At 36.7% G+C, this 24,780-nt stretch overlaps 1 protein-coding gene and 2 pseudogenes across 2 annotated transcripts in view; all 3 read right to left on the reverse strand.

The window, feature by feature from the left end:
* Nucleotides 1-24,780, reverse strand: part of LOC146378108 (sialic acid-binding Ig-like lectin 14) — a 70,005-nt pseudogene that overhangs the window by 31,432 nt on the left and 13,793 nt on the right. The gene's annotated exons all lie outside the window — the stretch shown is intronic.
* Nucleotides 2,784-10,464, reverse strand: LOC146378110 (uncharacterized; annotated as a pseudogene).
* Nucleotides 11,996-13,800, reverse strand: LOC146378111 (uncharacterized). Its single transcript, XM_084944939.1, has 4 exons — nucleotides 13,649-13,800; nucleotides 12,705-13,202; nucleotides 12,552-12,612; nucleotides 11,996-12,299 (listed from the first exon to the last, which is right to left on the reverse strand). The coding sequence occupies exons 1-4, from the start codon at nucleotides 13,797-13,799 to the stop codon at nucleotides 12,233-12,235; spliced, it is 777 nt and encodes a 258-aa protein (XP_084801065.1). The 5' UTR covers nucleotide 13,800; the 3' UTR covers nucleotides 11,996-12,232.

Genomic DNA, 24,780 nt, shown 5'->3' on the forward strand with positions numbered 1-24,780 from the left:
AAATCAGCGACCAATATAGCCACCTTTCTTTGCAAGGACACTCAAAAGCCTGCCATCCATGGATTCTGTCAGTGTTTTGATCTGTTCACCATCAACATTGCGTGCAGCAGCAACCACAGCCTCCCAGACACTGTTCAGAGAGGTGTACTGTTTTCCCTCCTTGTAAATCTCACATTTGATGATGGACCACAGGTTCTCAATGGGGTTCAGATCAGGTGAACAAGGAGGCCATGTCATTAGTTTTTCTTCTTTTATACCCTTTCTTGCCAGGCACGCTGTGGAGTACTTGGACGCGTGTGATGGAGCATTGTCCTGCATGAAAATCATGTTTTTCTTGAAGGATGCAGACTTCTTCCTGTACCACTGCTTGAAGAAGGTGTCTTCCAGAAACTGGCAGTAGGACTGGGAGTTGAGCTTGACTCCATCCTCAACCCGAAAAGCCCCACAAGCTCATCTTTGATGATACCAGCCCAAACCAGTACTCCACCTCCACCTTGCTGGCGTCTGAGTCGGACTGGAGCTCTCTGCCCTTTACCAATCCAGCCACAGGCCCATCCATCTGGCCCATCAAGACTCACTCTCATGTCATCAGTCCATAAAACCTTAGAAAAACCAGTCTTGAGATATTTCTTGGCCCAGTCTTGACATTTCAGCTTGTGTGTCTTGTTCAGTGGTGGTCGTCTTTCAGCCTTTCTTACCTTGGCCATGTCTCTGAGTATTGCACACCTTGTGCTTTTGGGCACTCCATTTATGTTGCATCTCTGAAATATGGCCAAACTGGTGGCAAGTGGCATCTTGGCAGCTGCACGCTTGACTTTTCTCAGTTCATGGGCAGTTATTTTGCACCTTGGTTTTTCCACACGCTTCTTGCGACCCTGTTGACTATTTTGAATGAAACGCTTGATTGTTCGATGATCACGCTTCAGAAGCTTTGCAATTTTGAGACTGCTGCATCCCTCTGCAAGATATCTCACTATTTTTGACTTTTCTGAGCCTGTCAAGTCCTTCTTTTGACCCATTTTGCCAAAGGAAAGGAAGTTGCCTAATAATTATGCACACCTGATATAGGGTGTTGATGTCATTAGACCACACCCCTTCTCATTACAGAGATGCACATCACCTAATATGCTTAATTGGTAGTAGGCTTTCGAGCCTATACAGCTTGGAGTAAGACAACATGCATGAAGAGGATGATGTGGACAAAATACTCATTTGCCTAATAATTCTGCACTCCCTGTATATGAAGAATTACAATACTACAGTCATAATATAAACCAATTGTCATGGAGAGCTTTGGCAGGCAGGATGAGGCTGGACTCAAAACCCAAAGGTGTGAACTAAAGGAGGCAGCTTTATTGCACTGTTACAAAAGCACTTGATGCAAGACAATATAACTAACAAGAAACTAGAAAACTAAGTTCTATGAGGGACACAAGGAGCACAGAGAGAGACACGTAGCAACATGGGACAACACGACAACAGGTGGAGGAAGACAGAGGACTAAATACCCAGAGGATCACAAGGGGATTGGAAACAGGAGGGAACACAGCTGGATACAATGAGACAGGGAGAAAGCAAAACTGAACACAATGAACACAGGATACAGGCCTGTGAAAAATAAGATGGGAAACGCAAAAAGAGACTCAGACTCAAGACACATGACCTTGACAAAGTGACTGGGGTGACATGAGTAAACATTTGTTTATCAAAGATAAAAGAGATGTCAACAATCACATCCAGATTTTTAAAAGATTAATGGATACATGGCCAAAAGAGGCGGTCAGCACAACCTAGCATAGCGATTTTGATTTCATTAAGATGAAGAAAATTGTTCGAACACTTTCTTTAGGTCAATAAAGGGATTTTAACAAAACCGGCAATAAACTGGGACCATTAGATTTCATAAGAGAATAAATCTAGATGTCATCACCAGAAAGATGAAAAGACAGATTCTATTGCCTAAAAATGACCCCCAAAGGTCACAAAAGGAGAAAATTCACCAATTTTTACAGAGAAGGTTGTGTCCTTCGAATAAGATTGAAAGCAATCAAAAGCTGAAACTCACACAGTTCAAGACTAGGTAAATGTCCAGAATGAGTAGCAGTATCAAAATGTGCTGTTAAGTACTGACGTAGTGTTTCCTGAATCGACATACCATGAGCCTCAGTTTTTTTTACCCAGTTTTGTTTTGCACTTTTGGTTATAGTTTGAGTTTTGCTGTTGTTTTAGTTTTCTGGTTTCTCATTACAGTGGAAATGCCTTTGTGTTTAGTCCTGTTGTTGTTTGGTTTTCTGTCTGTTTAGTATTGATACTCGCAGGCCTTCTTAATTTTAGGAATCTGGCCCCTGTTCATGGCCATTTTGTTTGTATTTAATTCTTTGTTTCAGCTGTCATTTTCCGGCTGGACCTAAATGTCTCTGTTTGTGATTCTGTATTTTGGGCTCAGCTCCCCTCAGCTCTAGTGCAGGGGTGGGCAACTCCAGGCCTCGAGGGCCGGTGTCCTGCAGGTTTCAGATATCACCCTGAATCACACCTGAATCACATGATTAGTTCATTACCAGGCCTCTGGAGAATTACAAGACATGTTGTGGAGGTAATTTATCCATTTGAATCAGCTGTGTTGGATCAAGGACACATCTAAAACCTGCAGGACACCGGCCACCGAGGCCTGGAGTTGCCCACCCCTGCTCTAGTGCAAGAAGAGGATCCAGGATCTATTGACATCTATGATGCCTGGGACTAATTACAGCATTTTCTTGGGACATTCAGGATTCAAGCTGGTGCTACACACTGCTCACAGCCAACTCTGGAGGCTGGGCCCTGGCCGCCCTTACAATTGGATATGGAATGGGTGAACGTTGCTTAGACTCTGGATCTTCTGGCTCTGGGTTACTCTCTGTTTAGGGTGTAGCAACAGCTGAGATAGGGAATAAAACATTCTGTGCCTGGGACCTGGTGTTAGCTGATGTGGGCACAGAGGCAGCTGTGCGCCTAGCAGCCCTCATCCTAGACATGGGGCCCAAGCAGGGGAATGAAGGTGGATTGTTGTGGCAACAAACACCTTTATCAATATAGGCAGGGAATCTAATAGCCAGGGAAGGCCAGAAACCAATCTGTGTAGTTTTTGAGCTACTGCTTCTTTATAATCCTATAAGGGCCCAGTCAGCCATTCCTTACACAACACTACTACAGTATTAATAATGTCCTCCTTTTCCTCTTCTGTGGAGTTTGGTTTTCATTTTTCCAGGAGCCTCAAACAGCTTAGTTGCAGTTATTTCACTTCACACCATACTGTTTAAACTTAAAATGTGATGCAACAGCAGTTTCAGTACTATGGCAAGATCTAAAACCAGACTTAGCTTTATATTTATAAAAAAAAAATTAAGATAAAAAAAAAAAAAAAAAAAAAAAAAAAAAGGTTCTTAGTTGATTGAAAACTTTAGATGAAATGAGAAAACCATATACCAAAATATATCTCCAAGAGCAAGGAGTTAAATTATAAATTGCAGTTGCCCCGGCACTAATCCCTGAGAAACACAATGTGTAACATAGGGTAATGGACCGCAGACAGTGTTATCTTGAACAAACAAAGAGATATATTAAGCCAGTTGTTCTAACAGAAGAGAATGAAAGACAGTGTCAAACGCAGTGAGTAGGACTAAGACAGTGAGAAGGCCAGCATCAGATGAGAGGAAGAGGTTATTGGTGATTTTAATAAAAGCTGATTAAGCATTGTGTCTTGAATAGAAAACGGTCTGAAATGGCTCATATTGGTTAACATTAATTAAGTTTGGCTGGTGTTGGGATTATACTGTGGATGCTGGAATTTTAGACCTACATGAAAATTGAGGGTTGGAAATGAGCCTAACATTGTAAGGGTTGCTGGGATTTAGACCAGTTTTTTTTTTTTTTTTTTAAGAATAGGGGGTGATAGAGGTTATTTTAAGAGATACATGAACAGCAGCAGTGGCAAAAGAGGAATTAATTATGGCACTTGTGTCTTGTTGCATGTTAATCATCCAGGTAAGGAAATCCCAAAAAGTGGATTCTGTTGTATGTCATCTGGACATAACATATGCAGTGGGATAAATATTTCATCACTCATCCAAGTGACTTCTTCAGTCTCAGCTGACTGCAGATTTCTCCAGCTTTATAAACATTTGCATAATGACCGAAAGTAGCACAACTGATTAACAGTGGGTGCTAGTTTAAGCTGTAGTTCAGGCGTGCACCTGGGGGAAACTTTGTAGTGTTTTAAGGTGAAAGTTGAGTGCATATGATAAGTTCTGTATGGAATTAGGCCCTAACCATATTAGAAATGCAGTATCTAGCCTGTTGCAGAGGTGGGAGCCTTCAGCTTTCAAGCCCCTCTTCTGTGGAAGAGGGTCAGATTTTAGTTTGGGAACACACACTCTCTCTGCTTTTAAGATTGGGCTTAAAACTTTCCTTTTACTCAAAGCATATAGTTGACCCTGACCCTCCCTTATTATGCTGCAATAGGACTAGGCTGCTAGGGGATTCCCATGTTTTATTTCAGTCACCTTTCTCATTCACCTTGTGTCTAAACAGCTCTCTGCATTTAATTATTAGGTATTATAAATCTCTTCCACAGTGTGCCTTTGTCATGTAGGGCCTTCACCTTACAATATAAAGTGCTTTGAGCAGGGCTGGACTGGGACAAAAAAATCAGCCAGAGCATTTTGACTAGCCCACCAGGTATTATAGGAAAAACCATAAAGCCTTTGAATGAAAACAAATGTTGTTGTGACAATGATGTACACTGTGTTGTTGGTATATATGTATCAATCTAATAAACTTAAACCTACACCATCCTCCATATTCTGGTATTCTAAACAGTACTTAGCCGAAACCCAAAGACTGCTTGGTTGAGTTAACCTCCTGAACTATCTATGGTGGAAACCTGAAATTAAGACAGAGAAGACTAGAGGTGAGACATGACCATTACTGAATATTAAAAATAATAAATGGCAGATTTAGTGATATTTTCATAAACTATTTATTTACCACATCAATAAACAGCCTGGCAGGGCAAAATATTTTTTCTAACATGCAACCTTTAAAAAGTGAAAGGAGACAGAAAGACAGGTGAGAAAGAATAAAACTTGACTTTTTGATGGCATTTTATACACAGTACTGGTACAGTATCTAGAAAATATGTATGAATATATGTATAAATAAATATGGGAAAATACTGGCATCATATACAGTACTTACTTCTGAAGAAATTAAGTTGGGACCCTGAAAAAAAAAAAATAAACTTGTCAAATTATTTGACATCAGATGAAAACTTTGGTTGTAAGATTCAGATAATTATTTGTTAAAAGCTAGAAATTTTAAATGAGAATAAGAAAGAAATGTATCTTTTGTCCCCCTTTCCCTGTTAACACCCTACCTGCCCCCCTGGCAAAACTTTGCTAGATCCAGCCCTGCACAGTTACCAGCTATTTGTCTCTCAGAAACAGTTCATAACTTGCCTTCAACTCATTCATGTCGCCTAAAAGGTCAACCTGTTTCTCCATCAGCTGTTCAGATCTGATGATTCAGTAAGGACATCTCCTGGTTTCATCTTCATGTTTCCCTCTCACCACATATCGAAACCAATATCATGACCAGCAGCTTTTACGGCTGTGGTTCCAGCAAACATCAGCTGATACTAGAAATTAATATTAAATACATTCTAACAACAGCTGATCAAGTTTAAAGGTGCTTCTGTTGTTTAACGCGACCTCCGCTAGTTTCCTCTTTCTGGCGCAAAGTGGGAGATAAACAAGCAAGAGAGATGGGACTTGCGGCAGAAACGCCGATCAGCATGTATTTCATACACAAAAGCCCACATGCCAAAATACTTATGATCGGAGCATGATGTTTAAATCTTTCCTTGACTTGAATATCAAATAACATAAACCAGAGGGATTATTCACGGGCAGATCAGGAAACATGACCCTAATACACTTTAGTATATTTGTCTATTAGAAAGCTGTAGAGACATCTCCTTGAATCTCCTATTAATTCAGAATTTGGGGAAATTCCCAGTTACAGCTGTTGTCTATGCAGAGGAACAAACATATCAGGTATATTATTCTCTTTCTGGGGCAAAGTTTTCCCAAAGTTTTCCAGTCTAACACAGATTTCAGAAGGGGTTGGTCTAAGTAGTTTGCCGTGGTTATTTTTGCTGTGTCACTACCTAAACACACTGAATGACAGCACAAGCTTCCAAGAAGTCTGAAACACAAGGGACACAATAACAATGATATTTAGTTTCAGAAGAACCAGCTCCAATGTCCACCTAAACAATAGCCTTGTTACGGTGTGACGAAATCAGGGTCTTAAGTGTCTTTAAAAATGTTTACTCAACTATTTACCTCTGCAACACTATGCTGCACCTGGGAGTCAATTGTATTGCAATCAAATCAAATGTAAATATTTGGCACAAGGTTATAAAAGGTAAGTCATGCCTTAAAGCAGCCTGTTTTGTTAATATTAGTTTTAGTGCCACTCCCACCCCCACTGTTTCGAAACCATGTCAGCATACAAGCTGATATCTGCTCAGTCTTCTCAGAAACTGTGAGGTGCATTTCTGAAATATTCCCCATTTGTGCTTATGCTTCCAAAATTTCTGACAAAGAATTATCTTCTTGCATTCACAGTCACATCAGCAGTGAGAGACTGATACAGACAACTCAAGACAGAACAGAAAGAGACCAAAAGTACCAGGAAAACTTGCCTTGCTTAGCTAGAGCTACCGAGTGAAAACAAAGATAAATGTAGCTACTTTTTATAGAGTGGCAAATAATTTCAAAAGTAGTTTTCCAGACACATCCACAAATGTCTATTATTTTAACTATTTTTATGCTCTTTGGATGACAATCCATCGGCCTATAAAACATGCTTAGCAAAGTGATATTTAATAATAATAATGATGATAATAATGTATACTTTATTAATCCTCGTGGGGAAATTCCACTCTGCATTTAACCCATTCACTCAGTGAAACAGAACTGGAATGAACTGGAAATTAAAATTGTATATGAAATGTCTTCATTAATTTTATTTTATGAATAAAATAGTGGATCTGTACATGATATTCTTCTCAAGTTCTCTGCTTGTTTCATGTTGTGAAACGTCTTTGTAACCAGACTTGCAAACCACACTGTTGTTACAATGATGGCCAAAGTGTAAAAAAAAAAAAAAGGTATGGATCAGGTGGCCATCAAATGAAACCTTATTTAGACTAACCCCACCATAATCCATAATTTAAGTCACTGAGGTCACCTGAGGTTAGGTGTACATGTAGGTTAGGTGGGAAGGGATGGTTTTTAATCTGCCAACGTCAACAGAATGTGTTAAATGTGATTTTTACCATTTGGTCCAAAATACTCACAAAGAGCTTTTCTTTCTAAATACCTCACATTATTCCAGTTTTATTTCATATGAGAACCATTTTAATGGTTTTTGTCGTGAGTGATTGCTTGGTTCATTTGTTAAAAGATTTTTTTTTTTTTTTTTTTAGTCATTTGGTTGCAACAACGTTTTACGAAGCATGGTTTGTCATGTGATGCTTTTGAATAAATAGGAAGTAATAGGCAAGCTTTATAAGATTGAAGCTGTTGCGTTTTGGATTTAAGCACACACTCACATAGAGATGATGTGAAGCAATATTTATTGAAAGACAAATACCAGATGTAAAGTGCTGAGTTTTAGGCTTTTGAAAAAACAAACATTTTTTTTCATAGGATTCTGAGGGCTGATTACATCACTTGACATTACCATTGAAACATGCAGATACAAGCTGTTATTGAAAGATCAGTGCACCAAACAAACAAAACACTGCTGCACTGTAGAAAATGGAGCATGCAGTTCCTCAATCACAGCTCAGTGGAGATGGATCTGGTGAAGAAACTTACGTGATCCTGCAAGTAGAAACCGTGATCTCACAAAGTCACATTCTTTGAAGAAATTCCCTGTGTGACGACATGACTCTGAGGCTCTGTCCATGATGTCCCTGTTTGATTAGAACAAAAGGAAGTAATTAGACAACACTATTTTGTTGTATTTCTCTATTTTAGTCTCTTTAAATTAAGTTGTTTGTTTTAAATACACTTTATGGACAAAGGACATGCAATAATTGATCCTGGGACAGATTCAAACCCAGGCCTCTGCATTGGCCATATTGCACATGAATTACATGCTCTAAACCAGGGGTCCCCAATCCCAGTCCACGAGGGCCGGTGTCCTGCAGGTTTTAGATCTCACCCTGGGTCAACACACCTGAATCAAATGATTAGGTCATTACCAGGCCTCTGGAGAACTTCAAGACATGTTGAGGAGGTAATTTATCCATTTGAATCAGCTGTGATGGATCAAGGACACATCTACAACCTGCAGGGACTGGGATTGGAGACCACTGCTCTAAACAGTGAGCTAAACCTGCACACATGAGTTTTCAGTGTGATTAATTTCATACACAGAAACGTATCCTGATTCCTTTTATAAAGCCTAACCAGCATCTCACAGAGAATTCTCTACTTCCATCATCAAAGGATCAAATCAAGGAATATTGTGGGAACAATGGTGTTCAGTCTGTACAGCAAAGTTAAGGATGGAATGAAACAGAGCACTGAAGCTGTGCTGGTGACTAATGATGGTACTGTTTTACAGTACATTTACAGTGAATGCACCACATAAGTTTCAGTTATTTATCTGACCTGTGTGTGTTGTGCTTTCCAGAAACTTACCTCCAGTAACCAGTCTGGATAACACAAGCAATATCATCAGTTATGTCATCGTCAGTGAAGGCTGCAAGGAAAAAAATAATAAATTTTTAATATGCCATCATTTTTAAAAGCAACACTTAAATAAGTAATGTCAATTTCCTTCTGCAACAATGACTCACCTTTACAGGAGGCATGGCACATATTTTTGGATGGGCATAATCCCGAATCACAGAACTTTCTGTCAGACAGCTGGAAGAGTCCGTAAAGGCCTTTGGATTAGTCATCCTCCTCACTACTTGTTTCATCCTCGTCTTCCATTTCGCTGTCATCACTCTCCTCCCCACTAAACTTGTTCTTCTCATGTCTACCTGAGTGAGCGGCCGCCTTTGTCTTTTTACACCACCTGTGCTGTTTGACCCAAAGGTGGAGTTCATTGCGATGATAGTTGAGTTAATAGGGTCAGTAGCAGTGGTATTGGTCAGGTCAGTGGATGTTGAATTGGTGTTTGGTGGTGTGACTGCTCCATTGGTCATTTCGTTGGCTCCTGTTGCGGCGGGGGCTGTTGGCTTTGGTGTGGCAGGGATGCAGTTGCCAAACGACTTGACCAAGTCTGTGTTCAGATGAGACATCCTGTCCACTTCACAGATAACTGCAACAAACAAGGAAGAAAGAAAAGATTAAAAAGGTGATAAGAGTCGTCTTCCGTCAACCTCCAAAATACATAAAAAGACAACAGTGACAGAGACAAATGAGCTACCTTCAAAATGTATGTGCCTTTAGTTTTACTTTAGGGACTATTGTTTTTCAGTCACTGGGACCATAAATCTTTATCTCATTGTATGCCAGATGAACAGACAAGTGAACAGACAAACTGGTCTAGGTTCTCCAGCATCCCTTCACAAGAGCGAAATGAACACTGAAGGAGCCTGAGAGAGACTGCTCTATCTTTTATATGAAGCTCTTTGTAGTTATTTCTTAAAAGCACACATTCATTTTGTGTTAATCTGGCATTTTTGTGTTCATTTTTGTTCTCCACATTACATGCTGCTATGCATGCACCACATTTAAGCTCACCTGTTGCCTCTTTCCCCCTGTCTCCCGGACAAGCAACGTGAGCTTCATATCAGTACTTTCTGTCATGAAACGATTGTTGTGATGTCTTTTTAAATAAAATACATTTTCATTAAGTAAAAGAATTTTGCAAGACTTTGTTCTAAGGTCTATTTTTGTAAGAGATGAGCTGAAAAATGGTTGCCAAGATGCAAGATTTTGTTTTTAGGCTATGAAGGAGTATTTATCTGGTTTAATTGCAGAACCTTTTCTTTATATGCAGAACCCATTCATTTGATTATAGTCTACAGTGAAATTGCTGGTTAAAAAACAATATTGACAGAAAAAGTACAGAAACAAATGTTTTTTTACATAATATGACGAAAAAATTGCAATTATAAATGTAGAAAATACTTACTTACCACGTTGGGCCACTTGATCGACTGTTAACTGAAAGAAATTGCTGTCTCTGTATGTTTGCAGATAGAGCCAGTGCATTTATATGTGATGGCTTTTAGCACTGGACAAGCCTGTTTCACTGCTGCCTTTGTTGTATGGGGAGTTTCCCTTGAGACACAGGAAATCTTTTAATGATGATGAAAGAACACACAAATGTAGTTTTGATTATTGTTATGCAATTGATTATGGATTACATTATTTTACCTGGCCCATTTAGCATTGAATCATCCAATATCTGACTTTCACTGCTTTCATTGACTTGAACATCCCCATATGGAAATATAAATGTAAAGAGATCTAGAGATAGATCTTATAAAGTTTGTATCTGTCTTGTGTGAAACTTGTATGAAAAGCATACAAGAGTGAAAACAGATATAAGATCCCTTAAAAAATTATATAAATGAAACTTGTATGTTTTGGGCACTTACTAAAACAATATATGAAAGTAATGAGAAAGTGGCCACTTTCATGAGTAAATCATATAAGTCTTTAATATTTCTTTTCCATATGGGTCAAGTCAACGCACCCAAAAGGATTATTATTATTTTACTTTTCCTTGACATGAGAAAAATTAAATACCTTCAAATGCCGTTCAACTCTTGATGATCAGCTTAATGATAACATCTATCACATCAATCTGCTAATGACCAAAAGAATTGCACGGGCGGTTGTTGCTGCACTATATACACTATTTTCCTCTAAATGATGAGTTTTGCCAGCTTGTCAGAAATTATATACCCCGCCCCCCTCCCCCATGTTTTAAATGGTTCACTAATTTTAACTGGAAAATGATCTTCAATTACAACATTATTATTATTATTATTATTATTATTTATATGCAGAGGAATCAGGAAGGAACAGAGACTCTTCCTTCTCTTTTTCATTATTATCACAAAAAAAAGAAAAAAAGAACACAAAGGGAAAGTAAAGTAAGAATGCACTAAAAGAAAGTGAACATTTTAAAACTTAAACAAAGAAACTGATGGTTTAACTCCCCAAAATTATGAGGAAGAAACACTTGAAAGGTTTGTTGTTCAATCCCTGGTTGCTGAAGTGTTCATGCCAAGGTATGCTTAAGCAAGATACTGAATGCTGATAAGTACGTGAATGCCAGATAGAAAGTACTTAGGGAAAAAGTCACTTTATGACAGTGTGTGGGAATGAGTGAATTATACGTGAGTGCTCAGTCAAAGTAGAAAAGGATTTTAAAAGAACTAGACTATTTACTATAATTACTACTATAGGGTCCAAAGTGGAATATCTCATTCAGAAAGGTCACCTGAGGCAAAGTGTAAATAGGAGCTGAAACACATGGAAAGAGGTCCTTTATAATCTGCCAACTTCAAGGACAAACAGGAAAAAAGGAATATATGTGTTAACAGTAAGTCTTAACATTTGGTCCTGAGGTTTTACTGTATAAATATCTCAGTTTAATCCATTTTTATTTCATATGAGAATAATTTTAATGGTTTGCACAGCAATTGCTTGGTTTATTTCTGGTTAATGAAATACCTTTTTTAAGTCTCCTGGTTGGAGCAAAATTTTATCCCTCATGCTTTCAGGGTTATTTTTCATATGGTGGTGCACATGTCGTGGTGTTAAATAAACGTGAAGCAACGGGTAGTCTTCATGAGATTGAAGCAGTTTTGTCATTACTATTAAAAGTACTATAAATATATAATAACACAAACACAGAGATGCTGCAAGTCAATATTTATTGAAAGAAAAGAAATAGATGTAAAGCGTTGAGTTTTAGACTTTTGAAAAAGTAATCATTATTTTGTAGGAATTTGAGGGCTGATTAGGTCTATTGGCATTACTATTAAAACATACAGGTACAAAGCAACGGTTACTGAATGATCCACCAAACAAACAAACAAAAAAAAAAAACGCTGTTTGGTTGGTAATGGAACATGCGTTTCCTCAATCACAGCTCACGGAAGGTGGATCTCATTAGGAAATTGTAGCAACCAAGATCTCACAGCCATTTAGTCACATTCCTCAAAGAAATCCCTGGTGCGACGACATGACTTCGAGGCACTTTTCATGATCTCCCTGTTTGATTAAAACAAAAGGCAGTTATTAGGCAACACAATAATGGTGTTCAATCCTTGCAGCAGTGTTAAAGACTAAATGCTTTGGAGATGTGATTCTGGCCCAACACTTTACTGAATTTTTGAGCTGTTTTTCAGTATATAGATATTATGAATAAATCAGCAAATTAATGTATCACACAATAATATGACATTTTTTCAAAGCTTTGGTTATTTATCTGACCTATTTGTGTTGTGCTTTCCAGAAACTTACTTCCAGTAACCAGTCTCGACAACACAAGCAATATCATCAGTTATGTCATCATCAGTAAAAGCTGCAAGGAAAAAAGAAACCATTTTTAACATACACAATAAAAAAGCAACATTTAAACAGTAAATCTGTGTTTGCTTGTTTGCAAGGACTCACCTGTGCAGGAGGCATGGCACATATTTTTGGATGGACATAATCCCGAATCACAGAACTCTCTGTCAGACAGCTGGAAGAGCCCGTAAAGGTTTTTGGATTCGTCATCGTCCTCACTGCTCGTTTTATCCTCGTCTTCCATTTCACTGTCATCCTTGTGCTCCTCTTCACTAAACTTTTTCTCCTTCTCACTGTGTGAATCAGCATCCCGCCTTCGTCTTTTCACGCCACTTGTGCTGTTTGACACAAAGGTTGTGTTCCCTGAGCTGATGGTGGAGTTGGCAGTAGTTATAGTGTTAGTAGTAGCAGTAGTGGTGCTGGTCAGGTCTATGGTTGTTGAATTGGTGTTTGTCACTGTGGCTGCTCCAGTGATCGTATTGTTGCCTCCGCTTGTGGAGGGGGTTGTGACCACCGCTGGGTTTGGTGTGGTAGGGATGCACTTGCCAAATGACTTAACTAACTTGGTGTTCAGATCAGACCTCCTTTGTACTTCACAGATAACTGCAACAAACCATTCATGTCCACAAACAAGGACAAGAATGGTTTTACTTTGGTGGCTACTTTTTCCAGTTATTATCCTTTGTGTTGTAGAAAATTTTCACTTTACAATTACATTATTGATGCAGTTGATAAAGACATTTAAATAGAAAAATTGCATGTTGCTAATATTACTTCACAAAGTATTTGCAGCTAAGATAAAGCTTTATTACCGATTCTGTATTTGCATGTTTAAAGTAAACAGTAAGTAAAGTCATCAGATATATCAAATGCAATTAATGTTTTCCTCAAATATAGAAGAAGAATCAAGCAGCAGTCAACTTAAATAATTTTGTACCGCTAAGGTACAGCTTCGATCCTGATTTTCATGAGCACCAAAGTGATTTGTACTTTGACTCTGAAGGTTATGAAGATTCTTTGCTAAGTACCCAAAGCACATTTGAGCTCACCTGTTGCCAACGTTCTTTCCTTCAGTCTCCTGGGCAGATCAAGCATTTTACCGAGCTTTTCTCTGAGCTCGCATTTGGAAACGATCCGGCTCTCAGAAAAACTGGGCAGCAGAACTGCCACAGCCACCACAACAAGCAACTCGAGTTTCATGTCAGCAGTTTCTGAGGGAAAAAAGTGAAAATTACCTCCGCTTTGTATTTGTAGGTCTACAACAAAAAAAAAAATGGTTAAAAAAATAACAACACTATAGCAAGTGAGGGAACAAACTGAAGGTTTTTTTTTACATAATACAAAAACAAATTATAATAACTAAAAAATGTTTTAAAATTAAATAAAAAAAATTTCTTACCACGTTGGTTGACCAGCTTGCTTTTTCACTGCGAGAATTTTCCCCCATCTGTGTATGTTTACAGACAGAGCCTGTGGGTTTATATATGATGCTAGGACCAGTGGGCCAGCCTGTTTTACTGCTGCGTTTGTTGTTTGGGGAGTTTCGCTTGGGAAAGGAAAATTTTTAACGCTGTCCAAACAATACACAAAAGCCCTCATGACATTAAATACTTATCACCTGAACATGACATTCAGATCTTTCATTGGCTTTAACAACATGTGACTGCATCTACGAGGAGTAACCATACTAGGAATAGACTTCTCCAAATGCTGAATATTCACAAGAGTGGAAGAGGTCTGAGGTCACAGTGATCGTGATCACTGGACACCAAAGTCAAACCAATTCATCTCTTAGTCTGCGTGACTGTTGCAGCCAAATTTGAAGTTTGAAATTTGACTTCACAGTCACAGCTGTCGTGTATGTAGAGATAAAAAATAAAAGAGATAAAATTGCAAAGCGAAGCAAAAGATAAACAAAAAAATTAAATAAAGGTATTCATAACTGTTCTAATTTGAACAGTTTACTGTTAAGTTTGTTTTCATTTACATAAAATGTATTCTTAACTTGTCCTAAGATGTTATAAGAAAATGTAATTGATTCCAAATTTCTTCACATCTGCATCATTTAAAACACAAATTTTTCTCCAGGATCATGTGTAATCTGCCAGCTTCAAGGCCAAGCAGGAAAAAAGTGTATGTGTTAAGGGTAAGTCTTAGCATTTGGTAAGAAGTTAAGCTAAAACAATCAGCTCACATTATTCAAATTTTTATTTCATATGAGAATCATTTTAATGGTTTGAATAGCCAATAAAAGATTTTATTACTCTCCTTTTCTGAGTAATGCTTTGTGGGTTCTGCTTCTCATACTGGCACTCTCATCTAATGTGGTGTTTTGAACAAATAAGAAGTAATAGATAAATTGAGTTTTGGCATGGCAATGAAAACATATGCAAGCATGCCACTTAAATATAGAAAACACTGTTTCATGATGTTTAGCAGGTAATGGTCCCTGTGGTTCTTTGATCACAGTTTAGCAGAGATGGACTAAATGAAGAAATTGTTGTGATCTTGCAAGTAGAAACTGATCTTGCTGTCATTTAGTTACATTCTTGTGGCAACCTGACTCTGAGGTACCGCACAATCTGTCTGTTTGATTAGAGAAAGTTATATTTCACTATTTTAGTTCCTGTTATACAATGCAATACAATGCATTCATTGTATTGGATTCAGTGCCAGCACTTTATATGTGTACCTTCCTTGGAACGAATGTGATGTCACAATGACACTCGCACACAAAAATCAAATAAATCCAATCAGTAACTATAAATGACATATTGTAAGAAATTTCCAATCACAGCTGTTGGATATGGAGAGGAGCAAATATGTGAGTTATTTTATTCTGTGTCTGGGGCAAAGTTTGCTCATATTTGTCCAGCACTGACTCAGTTGGCAGAAGGGTAAAACTCAATAGTTTGTCATGATTATTTTTGCTGTGTGACTGTTTAGGCACATTGAATGGCATTACACATTTCCAGATACTCTGGAACACAAGGTAGACAAAACAATGATCTTTAGTTTCAGAAGAACCAGTTTAAACTAGAAAAATTTGCATTTCCTGCGAAAATGCAGTGTGGATGCTTTAAAGCTGAAGCTGTCAGCAAAAACTAGCTGAAAAGGCTGAAAAGTTGCAGAAATTGTAAAAACTTTGCAGAAGCAAAGGAACTTTGCTAAAATGGAATAACTCAGCAGACCTGCAATATCTTAGAGGAAACATAATACTTGGCAGAAATGCAATAGCATAGCAGAACTTAGCAGAAATATTGTAACTTACCAGAAACATGATAACTTCTCAAAAATACAAGAATTTAGGATAAATAGTATAAGATAACAGAAAGAATATATTTAGCCAAAAATACTTAAACATTACAGAAACACTATGATTTAGAAAAATAGTACAACATAGCAGAAATACTTTGATTTACCAGAGACACTGTGATGAACTATGAATATTGTAATTTTAAATTAATACTATGTTTTAGCACAAATACTCTGGTTTAGCACAAATAGTATAACATAGCAGAAATACAATTATATAGCAGAAATGCTATATTTAGAAAGAAAAATATAATATAGTAGAAATACTTTGATTTAGCTTAAATACTACAATATAGCATAATAACAATGATTTAGAACAAATACTATGATTGAGCAGAATAGTAATAACTGAAGTAGAAATATTGGAAAAGTAAAATGGCAAGATGAAAAAAAAAACAACATGGTTAAGTTCCCTCAAAACTAATTGTTGTTCACCTGTGAAAAAAAAATAAAGAAATAAAAATAAATTAAAAAACAAGAAGGAACAGCCAACAGATACACATAAAATCAAATATGTATACACAAATGCACAGAGAGAGAGACACACAGAGGGTCTATGCCAGTCAACCAGTCTGAATATATTATATGTTTTTCCAACAATGAGATGCTGCCCTAAAGTGGGTCTCTCTCTCTCTCTCTCTCTCTCTGTTACACACACACACACACACACACACACACAGGGTGAGAGAAGTAAGTTTCTAGCTCAGTCAAGCAGGCTGGGAGCTGCTGAATTTGAATCCACCAATCAGAGAGCCTGTGCACTTTTTCCCACCAAAACAGGTGCACGCAGCACAGAGAGACACAGGATTTTTGCAGTCTATTTCTCATAGTGACGACTCCCCTCAAACAAATGACCATAATTTCCTAACCGTAGGGGCTAGAACGGTCATTCTTACACCGTTTTGTTCAGAAGAGATTGGGGAATCTTCAAGTGTTGACAATTTATCATTAAAATATGAATTTTTAGAGATATATGACATGGATGACTTGTTGACTTAGAAGCCACGAATTCCCCAATATGCAAATTTGAATGCCTCAGCCCACATATATGATTGGCTGGCTGGGAAGCCGTGCAGGCCCTGATTTGAAAATTTGAATGTCTCAGTCCTCACAGAGGATTGGCTGCCTGGGGACCTGGCAGAAATATATAGAAATAGTATGATTAAGCATAAATACTACATTTAGTAGAAATACTATGTTTTAGCACAAATACTATAAAAAGAAGAAATACTATAATTTAGCAGAAATACTATATTAAGCACAAATACTATAAAAAGCAGAAATACTATATTAAGCAATATAAATATCCTATAAAAATCCTATAAAAAGCAAAAATACTGTACTATGATTTGGTAGAAAAACTATAATTAATCAGAAATACTATATTTGGCACAAATCTTATAAAATAGCAGAAATAGTATGATTTAGCACAATAGTAATAACTTAAACAGAAAAATTGGAAAAGCAAAATGGACAGCTGAAAAAATGCTGAACATGCTGAGGGTCCCTCAAATATACTTGTTAAATCAAAAAAATATATAACAGCCACACAATCACAAATATGTACACATAAGGAAACACACATGCACAGAGAGAGACACACACAAGATCCAATTCAGTCAACCAGTCTAAATATATTGAATTTGAATCTTACAATGAGATCATCCCATAAAAAGGCTTTCTCTCTCTCTCTCTGTCACACACACACAGGGGGAGAGAAGTAAGTTTCTAGGTCAAAGCCTGGGAGCTGCTGAATTTGAATCCACCAATCAGAGAGGCTGTGTACTTTTTCCCGCCAAAACAGGTGCACGCAGCACAGAGAGACACAGGATTTTTGCAGTTTATTTCTCATAATGACGACTCCCCTCAAACAAATGACCATAATTTCCTAACCGTAGGGGCTAGAACGGTCATTCTTACACCGTTTTGTTCAGAAGAGATGGGGGAATCTTCCAGTGTTGACAATTTATCATTAAAATATGAATTATTAAAGATATTTGACTTCTAATGCACCATAACTGAGTAGAGGCGAAGCAAAAACTGCCTTGACCTGCCCTCAAACAACGCTTTGTAACTCTAAACCTATTTGGAGTATCGATATCATTCTTTCACCGTAAGAGACAGCAGGCTTTGGTGAACAGTCATGGAAATTTTCAGGTCTCTGTGGAAATCCATCAAAAAGATATGACGAGAGAAAAAAGTGGTTCATTTCCAGAGTTTGAAATCTGAAGAAATCTGAGCGAAGGACGAATTTCCTACCCTCAAACAAGTCTAACTCATTTCAGAACGGTAATAGGTGAGAAAATAATTCTTGAATTGTGAGCGTCAGGAGTGTCTGAAGATATACTGGGACAAGCCTTATGTCTTAACTTCACTTCGTTAAGGAGATATGACGATTCGAATATGCCTCTCATTACAGAAATCAAGTGGTGATTTTGAACAAGCTCTCCATTGACTTTCTATGGAGAGTTTTGCGACTTTGTGTTGGTCTGAGGAGATTTGCCAAAATTCTATAAATCCCACAACAATGATAGTGACATTTTCGGAAAGCCAGCAAAAATACCTACGTTTTGATGTATAATTTGTGGAAGTTGAGTGAAAATTGAACAAGTAGCAAGAAGTTGTTCGGACATGAAGAGAAGACTGCAAAACCTTCAGTGGCACACTGGAAGCCAAGTGCATAGCAACCATAACAACGCATGTATTTTGTGAAAAATCACAATTTTGCAACTGAAAACTTTAAGAGGCATAAAAGTAAAACGGTAAAAGATTTGAAAAAGCTGATTTATACCTGAATAGCCCAATAATTTGAGAACATTTTAAAGTTTGAATGGTTGTTCTACGTGAAAATATGAGGAAGTAGTTAAGTTTCAAAAACAAGAAAATTTTAGCAGAATTGCAGAAGTTTCCCATTCATTTCAATGGGACAAATTAAGCTTAATATTTTAAAAAGTATGATAGTGAAAAATACCAAAAGTCATAGCACACATTAGCAGAAATAGCAGAATAGTTTAAAATTTGAACGGTGAAAATCGGCTGAAAATTGTGGAAGTAGTTAAGTGCCAAAAAGTGTACGGAAGTCCCAAGAGGAACTCAATAGTGTGGATGCTTAAAGCATCCACACAATTACTCAATGTCCACTTAAAGAATAGCCTAGTCACTGTATCATGACAAGAGGGGCTTAAATGTCTTTAAAAATGTTTACTTGCTGACTTACCTGCACTCCACACAAAATGTAAAGTTATTTTATTATTTATATAGGCTTACAGTATATAACTATAAATGAGATGTTAACCTGATTAATGTCATTGTATTTGAGAATTGCAGAATGTATCTTCTTCTTGAAATATTCATGAGAGTGGAACAGATTTGAGTGACTCTGATTACTCAAAGCCAAAAAAATACCTTCTAGTCTGCATGACTGTTGCAGCCAAATTTAAAGAAATTCCCAGTCACAGCTGTCATGCATGTAGAGAAATCAAAATATCAACTCTATTATTTTACTTCCTCCCTTTCATCTTCATTGCAACAAAGATTCAATAAAGAAACATAAAGAAGAAAAAAGGGGGAAAAAAAAGAAAAAATCACAACATGAAGCAAACAAACTATACAACTACTAAGGTCAACAAACTAAACTAACAGCTATACACACACAAATCAGAAAACGCTTCAGCAGTTATAAAACCTGGCAGAGAGTTCAGGGTAAAAATCTCTAAAAGGGATCGTCCCCCTTGGAGATGGTCCTGGGGGTGGTTGAGGAAATATCCTAAGATGGGATTGTAGGTGGTTGACAGCCTTTTGCCTCCTATTTAAAAATACTCGTACTACTGAAAATTGTTTACAGTATAAATATTTCATCTTTCCTGTGAAACTTCCATTTTTACTCCTTTATTCTACTTTATTAACAGGAACGTTTTTGTTAAATTTCATTTGAAAAAAATTAAGTTGAAAATTTGAAAAAAGTACACAAATTCTACAGTTTTTTTTTGCCAAATATCATATGTTGCAGTCTTATATGTTGGCATACATATGCCACTTGCGAGTAAATACAAAATTCAGTTTTTAAACAATGATTTCATTCATTGTGGGGGAAAAGGGGTCCCTATTATTTTACTTTACCATTTAGTAGGTCAACATGTATGCGTTAAGGGTAAGTCTTAGCATTGGATCCTAAGCTCAGCTGAAAAGCTCAGTTCACATTATTCCAATTTTTATTTCATATGATAATCATTTTAATGGTTTGAATGGTGAACATTTGCTTCGTTTATTTCTCGCCAATAAAATACATTATTAGTCTCCTTTTCTGAATACTGATTTGTGGGGTCCTGATTCCCATACTGGTGCTCTTCTCATGTGATGTTTTTGAACAAACAAGAAGTAATAGGTAGATTGAGTTTTGGAATTACAATAAAAACATATGCAGGCATGCCACTCAAATATAGAAAATGTTGTTTTTTCACGATGTTTAGCAGGTAATGGACCGTGTGGTTTTTAGATTACAGTTCAGCAGAGATGGACTTAATGAAAAAATTGTTGTGATCTTGCGACTGATCTCTCAGCCGTTTAGTTCCATTCTTGCGGCGACTTGAGTCTGAGGCACTCCTCACGATCTGCCTGTTTGATTAGAGAAAGTTATGCGTATTGAAGTCTCAAGTTTCAAGTTTTGTTGTCATGTACAGATAAACAGTGTAGCCACATTTACCTGTAATGAAATTCTTTGGCTCGTGAATTACATGTTTCCAGGTAGTCTGGAACACAAGGCAGACGATAACAATGGTCTTTAGTTTCAGAAGAACCAGTTTAAATTACTCAGTGTTCACTTAAAGAATAGCCTAGTCATTGTGTGACGACAAGAGGGGCTTTAATGTTTACTCGTTAACTTACCTACACTCCGCACAAAATGTAAAATTATTTTATTATTTATATAGTCTTACAGTGAGATCATCTACAAACAGGAGTGCATGGACTGTAAAAAAAAAAAAAAAAAAAACCAACAACAACAAAACAACAACAACAAAAATAAACAACAAAAATAATGCCAATATAAAATCCAAATACAGTGAAAATAATTTATAGCACATAAGACTTTCTTTTACTGCAGTCAAATAAATTCAAAATTCTTGGAACAAGGATATAGAGAGTAATTTGTATTTTAAAGCAGTGAGACCAAAAAACAGTAAAACATGCTCAGTTAGCTAGAGCTACTGAAGAGAAGCAAGGACAAACACATGTAATTTTTATGAAGGGGTTGCTAATTGTACATGCAAATTTCAAACATCTAAAGAATGTCAAAAAGTACACAAACATCCATCTGCTTGTGCTTGGCAAATTGATATTTGATAAACTGGAAGTTTAAATCTTACATGAAATGTCCTTAAGGTCATATGCTATCGTGGACTTTAACAGTTGATGTTGTGAAATGTCTTTAAACTTCAAATCAATGCTGTCCAGAGTTATAGTAAACTATAACGCTATATATAATGGTATAGTTTACTAAATTAATAACTCAAACTAGATGCAAATAAGTGAAATTACATTTTAGTTGATTGAAATTAAAAAATCAAAATAGACTTTAAAATATATAAACTAACTGAAACGATTTTGTAAAACTGGTAAACAGATACGATTATTAGTTTATGTATTTTTTTTTCTGAAACTTACTAAATAAAAACAAAAGGTAAAACTAGAAAATACAAACTATAATCTGTATGACACCTCTGGCAGTATTTTGGCTGAAATGCTCCAGCTGATAAGGTCCACTTCCCCTTTGCCATCAAACTTTGTGTGGCATAGATCCGAAAAACAAGCTCTAGTCTAAAACGTCCCCATCATTAAGTTATTTAAATCAAAACTTTCAGAAGGACTTGTTTAATACCTATTCTGCTCTTGATGATCAGCTTAATGATAAAATCAAACTATCACATGACTGCAGGAATCTGCTAGCAACCAACAAAATTGCAAGGCCGATTTTTCTTGCAGCACTCTATACCTTTTTGTGACGGGTTTCACTAGTGACTTACCAGCTTCTTCTAATAGCTCAGCTCTTTTGGCTCCCAGGTGGCTCTTCAGATTTTTTGTTTCTTAAATTAATTCATTACCAAAAATTAAATTAAAACTTAAAAGTAAAACTATGTGTAAAATGAGTGACTAGTATACAAAACATACATTATATCAGATGTTTACTATTTATATGATCATAAAAAATAAATTTTGAAGTACAAAAACAAGCATACATCTGAATTTGACAAAAAGATCCATGTATACATAATATTTATTAACCTTTAACTGTTTTACTAGAGTGAAACAGCACAGAGTATCACACAATAAAATCTAACATAAGAAAAGCCAAGTCCCTCAGCTTTAAGCGGTTGATCCTGTTTATTCTCTCTGTCTTTGACTGCCCTGTTTTGGAGAGGATTCGCTCTCAGGGGGTTGAAATTTTACTGTCATCACTCATCTTCTCAAGTTTCCAGAATGTTTTCTTTGTATCAGATGCTCTCTCTCTCTCTCTCTCGTGACTCTGATAAATCGGAGTATTATTGTGTTTTGGGGAGTTGCTGAGTGTATCTCCTTTTTTGAAAATGGAAATTCACACACAGATCTGAGATCATTACATTCCAAAGTCAAGCCAGTTCTTCCTTCGGACCATGTGACTGTTGAAGCCAAATGAAAAAAAAAAAAATCCCTGAGCAACAAGTGTATCAAGTAGGTTTTTCTCTGACTGGGGTAAAGGTTTCTCATATTTGTCTAGCACTTACTTAAATTGCAGAAGGGGCAGGGCTAGAGAGTTTCACACGGTTATCTTTGCTGTGTCACTTTTTAAACGCATTGAATGACATCACAAGTTTCCAGGAAGTCTGACGATGAGGGACACAACAACAATGATCTTTAGTTTCAGAAGAACTTCTTGTTTTAGATTACATAATGTTCACTTAGAGAACAGCCTAGTCATGGTGTAACAAAAAGATGGGGTTAGGGTGGGTTATTCTACAAATAGAAGTGCATGAATAGAACTTAATGACATGGTAACTGAAACAAAACATACAATGAAAACAATTTAAAGCATATGAGAGTCCATTTTACTGCAGTCAGATAATTTTTGAATATGTAGCACAGTTCTGGATAAAGTGTTGGGGTTGTTACTCAAAGAAAGTAACCTATTACACATTCCCAGTTACTTTTCTTAAAAGTGTAGATCTCTCCATAATTTTCCTCCTTCTGGCACACAAACTGAAATTGACCTATTGCAGCACAAATGCACAAGAAGAAAAAAAGCACATTTTATTGTATTATTTTTTTTATATCCATCTGGCATGCAGATAACTGAAAAACCTTTGTAATGCAAGTAACAACATAATTGTAATTGTAGTGTGATTATTTAATTTATTACAGCAATGCATTAAATACGAGTTTACTGAAAAATGTAATGTGATTACAATAATGTGTTACTCAGAGGTGGAAAGAGTACTAAAATATTTTACTCAAGTAAAAGTACTATTACTTTGCTGAAATTTTACTCAAGTACAAGTAAAATTACCTGTCTAAAAATTTACTCAAGTAAAACTAAAAAGTAGCTCATTTAAAATTTACTCAGAGTAAAAGTTACATAGTTGCTTTTTTGTCAGCAGGAGGACAGCCTCTTCTGAGTAGTGCAAAAAAGACAATGGGATAAATCTCAAAGTAGTTGTTTTTTAATTAAAAGAAAAACTTTACAAATTAAAGCGCAGTGACAGTTAAACTGCAAGTCTATACATCAAAATGGATAATGGTCACCAAACCAACCAACCAAACTGTCAAAACCATATAATTCTTTTACATGTGAATGTGTTTTAAACTGTCAAATAAGAGAACAAGTACTGAATTGAGCTGTACGGCAGCTGCTATAAAAATGTGTTTTAATTTTTTAAACTTGGCCTTGCTCTGTTAATTTTGAGGAGCAATTCAATTCAATTCAATAAAACTTTATTGATCCTGAAGGTTGACCCCGAAGGAAATTGGGTTAAGGTTGCAAACCTTTGCCAGCGTCATCTTACCCTCCGACCATACATACATTACACAAACATCACATGGGGAAGACGGGTCAGAGAGGTATAACGATGGAAAATGCACCACGTGAGGAAAGATAAGGAGAAAAAAATAAGTCCCCCTAGACTGAGCTCCAACAGGGAGGTCAGTTTGAGAACAGAAAAAAAACACCTCTGCACATAGCACATGTTATTCTTTTGCCTGCAGTGTGAACATATTTGGGTTAAGTCAGAAAGTAGCCGCTTCTGTCTTCTGTCTAATTTAACTAATTTTTTTTAAAATAAATTATTATTATTAACAAACAGGAAAAGTGAACACATTTTCTTTTGGCAATTTACCAATCAAGTAAAAATATTTTAAGTTGCGTGGACAACAACGTGCCCAATAACAGCTTATGTCTTAACTTAATGTGATTAACTTGAGCACAGCCTTTTTTGCTAAAATAAATGTACAAGTTTCATTTAACTTACCTCTACATGCTTGCGCAGGTTTGATGTGGAATTTTTAAAAGCTGCTAACTCGGTCTCTCTGGGCAAACACAGCTTACACTGCATAATAAAGCTGTTGCCTTTCTTGCACTTGAAGCCGAAATGGTCCCTTAAATACGGCCAGGGGTTCACATCGGTTTCTTCGAGTTCAGGGTCAGCAGAATTCGATGGGGTTTCTTTTTTCGCTGGATCCGTAACACCGATGTCAGACTCCATTTTTATCGTGACCCAACGCTAATTTGTTCTACTACCCATCATTCCCTGCAGTATTTCCGAAGCGCAATGTTGGTTTTTTTTTTGTTGTTTGTTCTTTTAATTTACTCAGTAACGGGTGTGATTGAAAATGTAGCGAA

This window comes from Perissodus microlepis, chromosome 11, assembly GCF_051167445.1.
Source record: "Perissodus microlepis isolate ML-2025 ecotype Zambia chromosome 11, ASM5116744v1, whole genome shotgun sequence".
Classification (NCBI taxonomy): domain Eukaryota; kingdom Metazoa; phylum Chordata; class Actinopteri; order Cichliformes; family Cichlidae; genus Perissodus; species Perissodus microlepis.

Excerpts from the sequence above, each read along its gene's own strand:
- LOC146378111 (XM_084944939.1), bottom strand. The coding sequence starts at position 13,799 with ATGAAACTCGAGTTGCTTGTTGTGGTGGCTGTGGCAGTTCTGCTGCCC. Across the intron at positions 13,203-13,648 it reads GGAAAGAACGTTGGCAACAG|TTATCTGTGAAGTACAAAGG; the intron begins GTGAGCTCAAAT and ends GGTTTGTTGCAG. Across the intron at positions 12,613-12,704 it reads GTGCCATGCCTCCTGCACAG|CTTTTACTGATGATGACATA; the intron begins GTGAGTCCTTGC and ends TTTTCCTTGCAG.